We start from the raw sequence: 12,258 nt of genomic DNA, 5'->3' as shown, positions 1-12,258 counted from the left end.
ATTAAAGTTCACCTATCTTAAAGTTAACAGAGTTGTGAAATACTCTTTTAGAGTGATGGAGAGATGGTTCAAGAATAACACACATACACACACACACACACACCTCTTCTGCCAGCTCTTGCTCAGAACAGATTGCTCAAAACAGAAGCAAGAGCAAATTGAAAACGATCCTCAGCCCCTAGAGAACCAGTAGGAAAACAGAAGCTTCTCTTATAATGGGAAAATATTTGGGAAAGTCAGATATAATCTCATTTTTATTTTAAATTAGAACATTTTCCTCTTACTCCATGGGGAAACACTGGAAATCTTGTATAAATGGTAGAACTGGGAGAAGTTCCGATCTGAAGGAGAAGAACTTAAAAGGATCAGTCAGTCACTCCTGAAACTGCACAATTTTTTCTGAGTTTGCACATCTGCCCTTCCCAGACCCTGAAAAAACAGAAATGTAGCTTAACGGATTTGTTTATATATTCTTCTTGTGTGCTGCCAAATCAATATAGTAATTGTTTGCAAGTGAGGAAGAGTAAAAGGAAGGACAGGCAGCAGTGTACCTGTTTTGTTGTTGTATGATTGGTGTCCTCAGAGCCCACCTTGGTTCGCAGAATCATAGAGTCCTAGAGCTGGAATGGACCTTGGAGGTCTTCAAGTCCAACCCCTTACCCAAGGCTTTTCTTTGAAAACCATCTTTAATCTACAGAAGAGCATTTATTAAATAATATTTTTCCAATTTTTTTTGCAGGCGTTTAATCTTAGTCCTGCTGATCCTGATGGTAAATCTGATCCTTATATTGTGCTGAAATTGGGGAAAACAGAAATTAAGGACCGAGACAAATATATTCCAAAGCAACTAAATCCCATTTTTGGGCGGTGAGTTCATTAAATCTGCACAGTGTTTCACGATCAATGAGTTACTTTTGATATTTTTCTTCCCTTGAGTTGCATTTATTAAATATTGAAATGTCACAGTTTGTAAATCTTGGTTCTCAATACTATGTGTACTGTCTAATCCATAGTTATCTATGGGGAGAGAGGTATAATTGGCAAAATGTTGGATGTGTTATGATACAAGTCTCACCCTTTTGGGTGTACGTGTTAATAGCTGTCTACTTTTGTGATTATTTTGACACAATGGCATAATCACAAATCATTTGAATATCTGTTAAGTCTAAAGTCTTAAGATTAAAGTAACTTTTCTGTAATTAAAATATTAGTTTTTCCTATGCAACTTTCTGGATTAGATATATCCTATGCTTACAACACATTGCAGAATTATTAGTTTGGTCTAGAGATTACTTTAATCCTCTAGTAGGTTAGAGCAGCACCGCCCAGCCTTTTGGGCACAGGGGACCATTCCGTGGAAGGTGTTTTTTTCATGGACCGGGGGAGCATGGATTTGCTTGCTGCTTCACTTGCTAATGCAGCCTGGTTCCTGGCAGGTAACAGACCAGTGTTGGTCCACGGTCTGGGGGTTGGGGACCCCTGGATTGGAGGAAGAGTGAATGCCTGTACAATAACAACAGCAGGACCCATGGTTGCATTTGAATAAGTGCATTCTGATACAAGAAATTAAGTTTAAATAAGAATTTTGAAAACAGGACACATAATGACCTAACAAGATGACTTTTACAAATACAATTGAGAGATAAGTTAATTAGAAAAGATGTTATATATGGATGTTATTGTTATCTGTACAAACACAAAAAATGTTTATATCCAACCTTGTATGTATTGAAAATATTATATTTATCTAATATTGACAAAGGAGAATACCATTGGAAAAAGGGAAGATCAAAGAAACATACTATTAATTAATATATTGATCATGGAATTATAGAAATTAATTATTATTGGTTGTTTTTTCAAATATATGAACCCAGACAACACGCTGTTTACTAAGCACTAAAGACTGTTATTGCAAAAAACCAATAAAATTTATTTTTTTAAAAAAGCTGAATGCCTGCCACGCTTCGTAATCTTTTTCAAATTTGTAAAGTCTAATTTAGAGGCTGAAAGGTAATAATTCTCCAGGAAAAACGTGATCCTACCTGAATAAATTCCAAACAACCTTGATTAATAAGAGCCAGTCCTCACAAGAAATGTTTAAATTAACAAACACTTTGGAAAAGAGAGCCCAAAGAAGGAAAATGGATGTTATGAGACCATATTCAAAGCCAGCATTGTAAATATTGTCACTAAGCTTCCTAACAATGTTCTTTGGTCTTTGTAGTCTTTGCCAACCTGGTCGTCATCAAAGTGAGTGGGATTGTATTCCCCTGAATTCTCTAGTCACCGATTCTTCCCAAGAAGGTTCAGTTCTGGGGGCAGGATATGGGCATTTCCACAAACATACAGATTCCCTTTATTTAAAGTGTAGACTTCTGCATAGTATTAAGCCATGTATAGTCAATCTCAGTAGGTAAAAGCACCTGGCTAAGGTGATCTAAATTTGGTACAGGAATCAGGCCAGATCTTTAGATGGAAGACTGCTGGGGGATCCCAAGGCTGTAGCCTAGACTGGGAAGTAAAAAAAAAAAAAAAATCCCAGAGGAAGATACTATCATCAAGAAAACTACACGAATGTGTCCATAAAGATAACTCAGAGATTTTATTGCTATCTGTGCTAAAAACAGAGATGTTTATAATTACTTTGCCAACTGGTGTGACTAAGCTTGGAGAGTTCCACCTGTTAATTTTCATCTCCTTACCTTGCTTAATTTGTTGCTAAATTTTCTGTAGCCTCATTAAACCTTGGAAGAGAGAAAGTTGAGAGAACAAAGGGCATTAAACCACACTGAAGAATTAACCCTTCTAACTTCTTTCTTATATTTCCCTTGAATGCTACTATTTGGTTTTTTTATGTTGTTGATTAATTATCATTTTGTGGCGATACCAGCTAGGCTTTTTCAAGAAAAATTGAACTAACATAAATAAAGCCCATTATAAATGGAAACTAATAATAATAATAGTAATAGTAATAGTAATAGTAATAATAATAATAATAATAATAATAATAATAATAATAGTAAAGTTGGAAGGGACCTTGGAGGTCATCTAGTCCAACCCCCTGCTCAGGCAGGAAACCCTATACCATTTCAGACAAATGGCTGTCCAGTCTCTTCTTAAAAACTTCCAGTGTTGGAGCATTCACCGCTTCTGGAGGCAGGTTGTTCCACTGGTTAATTGTTCTAACTGTCAGGAATTTCTCCTTAGTTCTAGGTTGCTTCTCTCCTTGATTAGTTTCCACCCGTTGCTTCTTGTCCTGCCTTCAGGCACCTTGGAGAATAGCTTGACTCCCTCTTCTTTGTGGCAGCCCCTGAGATATTGGAACACTGCTATCATGTCCCCCCTCATCCTTCTCTTCATTAAACTAGACATACCCAGTTCCAGCAGCCGTTCCTTATATGCTTTAGCCTCTAGTCCCCTAATCATCTTTGTTGCTCTTCTCTGTACTCTTTCTAGAGTCTCAACATCTTTTTTACATTGCGGTGACCAAAACTAGATGGAGTATTCCAAGTGTGGCCTTAGCAAGGCATTGTAAAGTGGTATTAACACTTCATGTGATCTTGATTCTATCCCTCTGTGCAGCCTAGCACTATGTTGGCCTTTTTGGCAGCTGCAGCACACTGCCGGCTCATATTTAAATGATTGTCCATTAGGACTCCGAGGTCCCTCTCACAGTTACTATTATTGAGCAAGGTACCCCCTATACTTTGAATGCAATTCTTTTTTTTCTCTCCGTCTTTTCTAGAGGCTGGTTTCCAATGCATTCTTCCCATCTGAATGTCCATCACCCTCCATTAAAACAAACTTTTTTTCCCTCTCTGTAGGATAATTTGGGAAAACATACCTAATATAATTCTTTACATGAACGTACACTGTTAGTGTCAATACTGCTAACATTGGATGTTCTTGCTTTGACAATATATTAAGATGCAGCCGTTTTCTCTTTAACCTACATATTACTTTTAGAGTTAGAATTAGATGGTGCTGGAGGGGAGGGGGAAGAATATGTATGGGGATTAGTTAGACATAACATTATCTCAGTAGAGTATTCTTCAAGGTTGTTTGAAATAAGAGAAGATAAGAAATGGCTGGTCATGGAACTGAAGCAAAAATTCGCACTTCAAACTAATTGGAGAATGTGATTAATGACCATAAATTGGAGGAGGGAAAGATGCTTCAATACTATATGTTTAGGGGAAGAGAATTCAGATTTTGGCTTCGCCTATGTATGTGCCAAAGCTATGTTGCTCAATTAAAGATTCTTTAAGGTAAACAATGCCTCAAAGTTCTTTGAAGAGTTTCATCTTTCGGAACCATTACAGTTAGCTAATATGGTAACTTCACCTCCACTGTACATCACTAACAACCTGTCGATTTTAGTGAGTCTTGTCCTTAGGATCATTATTGAATTTGACATTATTCTTTTTAATCTTTTTGCATTAGGTCATTTGAAATTCAGGCAACTTTCCCTAAAGAATCCTTGCTTTCAGTCCTGATCTATGACCATGATATGATTGGTTCAGATGACCTCATTGGAGAAACTAAAATTGATCTAGAAAACCGTTTCTACAGCAGACACAGAGCTACTTGTGGATTACAAAGCCAATATGAAATGTAAGGTCCCTCCAGGACATTCAGTCTATAAGTAACTGATGGATATGGAAATTATGCAGTTCAAAATTATGCAGTTTCTAGAGGATACTAGAGGTTGCTGAAGGTGTAAGTGTTTATGAAGCTTTTGTACAGTATGGCAAAACTAATTTTGACACACTTTTGTTGGAAGAAAAGTCTTCATCCTGGTTCATCCAAGCTGGAAATAAACATGGCAACTGCTTTGGGAAGAAGGTTGTAGTTTATTGGAGAGGAGAGCCAGACAGGAAGATGGCAAAGAGGAGAGAAAAGGACCTAGCACATGTAGGGAGTAGGTTTTTTATATCTTCTGGACTGGAGCCTTTTGTTTGGTTATTTCCTGTTCCTGTTTTGAGGCTATTTCCTGTGTCACGTATTCTGACCTTGAGTTTGGGTGTGCCCTTTGGCCTTTGTGAGTTAATCCTACCATGTCCTGTCTCAGGTGGGGTATGCAGATTTTAGGTCTTTGTCTTCCTAATCTCCTAGCTCCAACTTTCCTGATGGTTTACATCTGCATTTGTACAGAACTGGTTTCTGCTTGGGGGAGGCAGACTTGGGGCTATTAAGAAAAAATGGGCATGCTTTTCTGTCTCTTTAAGATCCTTTGAGAAAATATATTTTTCTGCCCTTTTAATATTTCCTTCTCTGGGGGGGTGACTTCTCACACTTTGAAATGAGCTTCTTTCTCATCTTCTCTCTCTAAAATTCTCTCCTCTCCTTGAAATTTTAGTGAAGGATACAATGCTTGGAGAGACGCACTCAAACCAACTGAAATCTTGAGCAAGTTATGCAAAGATAACAAACTGAATGGGCCAATCATGCAGCCTGGAAAGATACAAATAGGGAACAAGATCATTACTGGACAGACTGTCTTTCAGGAAGATGAAAATGGTAACTATGTTGGCACAGTAGTAATTATTACCAATATCAACAGAGTATATCCCAAGTGGAACAGTGTTTTTGCCACTATCTAAAAATATTGGGTGGTGTATTATTATTTTCATTAGTACTGTTTATTAATAATAACTATTGCCAATTAGCTTGCAGATCTAAGCAATGGTGGTTGATCTAAAAGGCTAGGCAGAGTCAGACTGGGCTGGTACTTTTGTCAAGGACCTTCAGGAATCCCAAGATTGTGAATGAGAAATTGAAAACAAAGAGGGAGCCAGTGGTGAATTAGCATCATCCTCCACATCTGGAAAGCAATATGGACATTGCAGTGAAGAAACCAGGAGTCATGTTAAACTACAAATGCATGCATGCATATGCACCATTTTTTCATAAGGAAAATCATGCATTTTCCAATCTTACTGGAAGGGTGCTACTTTCCAGAGTAAGGGGTGGAATAAACTTACTTTCCAGAGTAAAGGTGGAATTTAACGTGGGTCAAATTAAATCTGATTTATCTGATTGTTTTAAAGGCAAGGACCAAGCTGCTCATTCATGCTGGTATCCCAGTTTTTTGTTCTTTTTCTTATATTTGGCGAAGAGAAATGAATTAAAATATCTGGTTCTTAAAAATTAAAAAGGCAAATCTTTTAAAGTTCCTTCTAGGCAATATCTTCAATTTAACTCAAATAGGAACATTGGTTTTTTTTATATACCACATTAATATAGCCACCTAATGGCATCATACAAAATAAAAGAATCCAAATAGGTTAAAAAAACCCATCAAAAACACAACCAAAATAAATTTAAAAAGTCAAAATGACAAGAAAAAAAAACCCATATATAAAGGCATCTGAAAATATTAATGGCCTTCAAACTTTGTTGCCCCTGGATACAAATCCAATTTTATGCAATTAATACCTGTTTCTAGAAACTGATCTCCAAAACCTTGATCTTTTGATAGGTTACCAATGTTATCTAGATACATTATTTATATTGTTCCATGGGGTATTCTCATTCTCAGTACTTGGTCATCTGCTTCTACGTTTGAAAAAAAAAAGACTTCTTAGAAACCAGTTCAGCTCCTAGTGATTTCATGGACATGTCTGTTAAGGTTTTTGGGAACAGTATGGAAAGGGTTTAGATTTTCTGAGATGTTTTCCACTTGCTAAAGTTCTGCAGTTCTGCATCTTCAGAAAGCCAAACTCTGCTTAGATTCCAGGCTGTCACCAGTTCAGACCTCCTTCATTGTAAGAGATTGTAATTACTCACTTTGTTAATTGATGCAATGATACTAATCAGTACATTAACCTTCTAACTCAGGCCTGTCTGTTCATTTTTATGCTATTCTTCTTTGTTCAGAGGGGGAGTCAGTGGAATCATATGAACACCTTGCTTTGAAAGTTTTGCGTTCTTGGAATGAAATTCCAGAGGTTGGATGTAAGTTGGTGCCTGACCACATTGAGACAAGGCCTCTTTATCACAAAGATAAGCCTGGCATGGAACAGGTAAATGCTGCTACATCTTAGATAGATGGCAAAAAGTAAGCTTTGCTTATTATATTACTTCTAATTTTTAGTAGTAGAGAATATATGTAACTCAGGGTTGAACTGTTGGATTCTTGGTGGTTTCTGAGTTTGGTTATTTTCCTGCACATGTTTTGTTATCAGGCAAATAGAAGATTTGCAGAATGCATCCATGAACGTCACCCGGTAGTCAGAAGAAATAATGAAAAATCCTTAATCTCTCAACAACTAGATAAATTAAATCACAATTACAAATAAGGAAATGATTAACATTTAAGGTCAAGCCAAATCCAAATATGGTAGGGTTTTCTTAGAAATTCTGACAAATCAGCAATCAACAGAGACACAGAGATAAACCCCATCTACATATCAATTTTAAGATACAACCCAAAATCAAGGGAAAAAAAAGCAGCTTGGAGAATATTCTTCTTCATAGCAAACACCCAGATAAGCAGGAAACTGCATCAGGAAAGAAACAATAAAAGCAAAAAACCAACAACGAGAAAATTATACCCTAAGACTGGCAAGGCAAGCTAGCATATATTATATATATATATAAAATGAAGAGAAGGACGAGAGGGGACATGATAGCAGTGTTCCAATATCTCAGGGGTTGCCACAAAGAAGAGGGAGTCAAGCTATTTTCCAAGGTGCCTGAAGGCAGGACAAGAAGCAACGGATGGAAACTAATCAAGGAGAGAAGCAACCTAGAACTAAGGAGAAACTACCTGACAGTGAGAACAATTAACCAATGGAACAACCTGCCTCCAGAAGCGGTGAATGCTCCATCACTGGAAGTTTTTAAGAAGAGACTGGACAGCCATTTGTCTGAAATGGTATAGGGTTTCCTGCCGGAGCAGGGCGTTGGACTAGATGACCTCCAAGGTCCCTTCCAACTTTATTATTATTATTATTATTATTATTATTATTATTATTATTATTATTATTATTATTATTATATACTAGCTAGTATGTGTGTGTGTGTGTGTGTGTGTGTGTGTGTGTATATATATATATATATATATATATATATATATATATATATATATATATATATATACTATATATTACTTCACTCTCCTATGCACTGATGATGTTACCTAGCTTGGTAATGAAACGTCTGCAGGAAAGACATTTCGAGTTCAGAAAACACAAGAATCCAACATCTTAATGTTGCTAGTTAACGGAGTTGGAATTTGAAGTGTACTTCCATGATTTGAAGAGAATACGATTCAGTAGAGGAAGACTGAGCAAACTTTTCTCAATCAACAGCTGCATTCCTTCAGAGAGAGCTGTCAGAATCATGCGTTAATGATGGTAGGTTGAAGTAGAAAGAGGTAGGGCCAGAGGGAAGAGCATTAGTTCTCTTTCTGATATCTTTTTTTCTTTCTTCTGTCACATCCCCTTTTCCTTCTTCTATTCTCTTTCTGGATCCCTCTTCTCACTGTCTGAAGCAAAGGGCCACAAGGAGATATAAAGCTCTTGCCACAGGTTGGACTCAATCACTTCCAAGGCTGCTTTTGAAATTAGATCAAGAGACTCATAAAATAAGGGAAGTGCCATAGATTTAGGGCGATCAGCCTTGAGACCGCAGAGGGGATGTACAAGGCAATTCTTCCCAGGTCTTGTGTGAAGGGGAGACAAGTTGAATTGAATGACATTATTTCTTGGCTAGTTTAGAATCTTATTTCCTGTGTTGTGTTTTCTCTTCTCAAGGGTCGTGTGCAGATGTGGGTGGATATATTTCCTAAAGATATGCCTCTTCCCGGCCCTCCTGTCGATATTTCACCTAGAAAACCCAAAGGGTAATTTATGATACATGCATTTCTTCTTCAACTTCAAGTAGACATTTGCTAATGTCCTGCGTCTTTCATAAGGCAGCGATTCCTGTTAGGAAAAAACTCCCTCAAGCTGAGCTGGTCCCCTTGCTATGATAGTAGCATATCCATCTATTTTTTGTGACACAAAATGAAAAGAGTTTGCCACGACTACTTTGGAGGATTTTCCTTTTTGCTTCCAAACCCTGAGATTTACTCTCCTGTTCAAGTACAAACCAACCTTTGTAATTTTAAAGAGCAAACAAGGTTAGTTAAATAGCCCCTTAGCCAGCAGGAAATTCCAGTTTTTTTGACGGGGATCTGAATGTCCTTTTCATTTTAAAAGTGTCTGCCATTTTTTAACCCTCATTTGCACTTGCTGTCCTTAACTGACATTGTTTCATCTAACGGAATTGCTTGAAGAACTCCTGCATTGTTAAGAGGAGTTCCTGCTTTCTCTCTAATAAAATAACCATTGCAGGTGTCAAGACTGCTAACATCGGATGTTCTTGCTTGCCATATATGAAGAAGCAAACATGTTTTATTTAGTCTGCATATCACTTCTAGAGTTAAAGCAGACAATACTAGCCTAGTGGATGGGAAAATATGCTAGCTAACCATAACAATATCTCAGCACAGCATTGCCAAGGTCACCTGTAACAGGAGGGACAATTCACACTTCACATTAATTGGAGAATGTGATTGATGACTGTAAAATGAAGGAGTGAGTTATGCTTTGTTACGGGTGATTGGGGGAGGGAGGATTCAGTTTTTGGCTTAACTTTATATGTGCCGAAGCTATGCAGAAATAAAAGGGTTCTTTAAGGTAAATAAGCCTCAAAGTTCTTCGAAAAGCTGCTTCTTTTCGGAACCATGACATCAGGTTTTTAGCCTGATAGAAATGCTTCCCAGTTCAACAAATATTTTTTCTGCATCATGAGCACTGATCCCTGTTTCAAGTTTGTTTTTACACTAGGAGCAAACTATCATGTCTTTAGCTATATCATTTTCTATTGTGTTGCCTCCAGAATTATTAAAGCCAATTTGCTGCTATCTAAGTTAGAGTTAAGGCTTTCTGAAAATAACTTTGCTTCTTTGTATGATAGCCCTTTTTTTACTATTATAAATATGCAAATGTATCGGCGTAGCTGTTGTAACCTGAAGAAATTTGGCAATGCTTATTTAATATAATTTCAGATAACAAGTGCCATTATCAAATTGACTGTTCAGAAGGTGCGTGTGATGAATAAGAACCAGACATAACATCCAAAGAAAACTCAGACCTCATTTAAAAAGTTTTGAGAGGAGCTTGGGAAAATGATTAATTAGGGAGTGAGATAATTTTATAAAAATATATATCAACTTTGCTCAGTTTTAACATTGATTTGGTTTTTTTAAATCATACACAGCTCTCTATGAATGAAGAGTTTAATAAGGCCTTTAAAAAAAATCTCCATAGCATGTAATTTGCACCAAAGATTTAAATTTAAATTTGGGCTTTTTAAGAAGCAGGATCTATGCAGTATTTAATAATGCAAAATTATTGTATTGTATTATTGACTCACTGGAAAAGAGCATAATGCTGGGAAAGATTGAGGGCAATAGAAGAATGGGACGACAGAGAATGAGGTGGCTGGATGGAGTCACTGAAGCAATAGGCGTGAGCTTAAATGGACTCCAGAAGATGGTAGAGGACAGGAAGGCCTGGAGGAACGTAGTCCATGGGGTCACAATGGTCAGACACGACTTTGCAACAACAACAATTGTATACCTCGGTCTAGCCTTTAGTTCATAGAAGCTATGTTGTAGTGAATTTAAGCACGGGATACAGCATGTTCAATAAATAGAGAGCCAATTTGGACTAGTGGTTTAAGCCTTAGGGCACCAAGCTAGAAATTGGGAAACTGAGTTCTAGTCCTGCCTTGGCCATGAAATTCAGCTGGGTGATTTTGGGCCAGTCATTCTCTCTCTGCATAACTCACCTCATAAGGTTGTTGTTATTGTGGGGAAAATAAGAGGAAAAGAGTGTGTTGTATATGTTCACCAACTTGAGTTATTTGTAAAAAAAATCAGGTGGGATAGAAACAAATAAATAAAATAGTAGCCACTTGAAGTCAACCATCCCCCTCTTATCCAACAAAAGTGGTATTTTCATGGTGGCTCAAAAAAACATCAAGAAAACCCTAAAAGACATTAACTCTTTCCAGTGATACTTCTTCATTTCTATTTTTTTTGTAAACATTTTGTTTGTTTGTTTAGTCAAGATTACTGTCTTCTTCCTGGCAATACCAGGAAAGGAAGCATACACTGAATATGATGTCAGCAGGATGCTATGTCATTCTTAGATTTGGTGACATCATGGTTTGAGGTCTGAGCAATGCTGGGTAAACATGTGACAAGAATGAACATCATAGTTAATTAAAATTCGGAAAGGCATATCAGGAAGAAGCGAACATGACCTGCTTGGTCAAAGCTTTCTGAACAGGCCAAGATTTTTTTAAAGCAATATTTTGAAAAATGACATAAAAGGCAGAATAATGGTCATTAAAATATTCATGACATTTCTCTCCCATGCACTCCAACGTAGCAAGTCTTGTTTGAAAATATCCATATTTCAGAATACATCGGTCTGTCTGCTAATTCCACAGGAATAAACTGATCCATGCTATGAGCTATAATTCTAATTGGAAACTTTTCCAGCAAAGGAATTAGGAACCTTTCAGATGGTCAACTTCCATTACCCCCCACCCCCCACCAAAATAGCCAGGTATCAAAGACGATGGGAATTGTAGTCTAACAGCAGCAGAAAGGTTACAAGTCATCCATTTTGTGTGGTTCTGAACAGTGCTTTACAAACTACAGTTCCCAGAATTCTCATGAGAGAAAACCCCAACAGTTACAATGGTAATAAAACCAGGACTATATGGTTGTAATGGGTGGGAATTCTGAGACCTTTAGTCCCTTTCCAGATGACCAATGAATAGGCAGAAGTTGAAGTCCTACAAGACGATCACATATACAGGTAGTCCTAAACCAGTGGTTCTCAACCTGTGGGTCGGGACCCCATTTGGGGTCGAACGACCATTTCATGGGGGTCGCCAAACAAGGCTATCCGCCATTTTTTTCCCCTTTTCTTTGGCCACGCCCCTGGCACCCGGTGATGTATAAATGGTTGGGGGTCACCACAACATGGGGAACTGTATTATGGGGTCGCGGCATTAGAAAGGTTGAGAACCACTGTCCTAAACTTAACTACCATTCTTTTAGTGACTGTTTGAAGATGCAACAGCACTGAAAAAAGTGACTTATGACCATTTTTTCCACAGATACTATCATTGTAGCACTATCATGGTCATGTGATCAAAATTCAGACGCTTGGCAACTGGTTGATATTT

The 12,258-nt window shown here is 37.5% G+C and overlaps 1 protein-coding gene across 4 annotated transcripts in view; it reads left to right on the top strand.

Annotated features, from left to right (window-relative positions):
* FER1L6 (fer-1 like family member 6) overlaps positions 1-12,258 on the top strand; it is a 118,220-nt gene that overhangs the window by 93,926 nt on the left and 12,036 nt on the right. For all 4 annotated transcript variants that reach the window (XM_039359841.1, XM_039359839.1, XM_039359840.1 and 1 more), the window contains exons 32-36: positions 740-867; positions 4,447-4,617; positions 5,363-5,523; positions 6,883-7,028; positions 8,763-8,851. In XM_039359841.1, coding sequence (XP_039215775.1) covers positions 740-867; positions 4,447-4,617; positions 5,363-5,523; positions 6,883-7,028; positions 8,763-8,851 — 695 coding nt within the window. The remainder of the gene's footprint in view (positions 1-739; positions 868-4,446; positions 4,618-5,362; positions 5,524-6,882; positions 7,029-8,762; positions 8,852-12,258) is intronic.

This window comes from Crotalus tigris, unplaced genomic scaffold (genome assembly GCF_016545835.1).
Source record: "Crotalus tigris isolate CLP2741 ecotype Arizona unplaced genomic scaffold, ASM1654583v1 scf7180000019137.2069052, whole genome shotgun sequence".
Classification (NCBI taxonomy): domain Eukaryota; kingdom Metazoa; phylum Chordata; class Lepidosauria; order Squamata; family Viperidae; genus Crotalus; species Crotalus tigris.
This window is presented reverse-complemented; position numbering and strand designations above follow the sequence as displayed.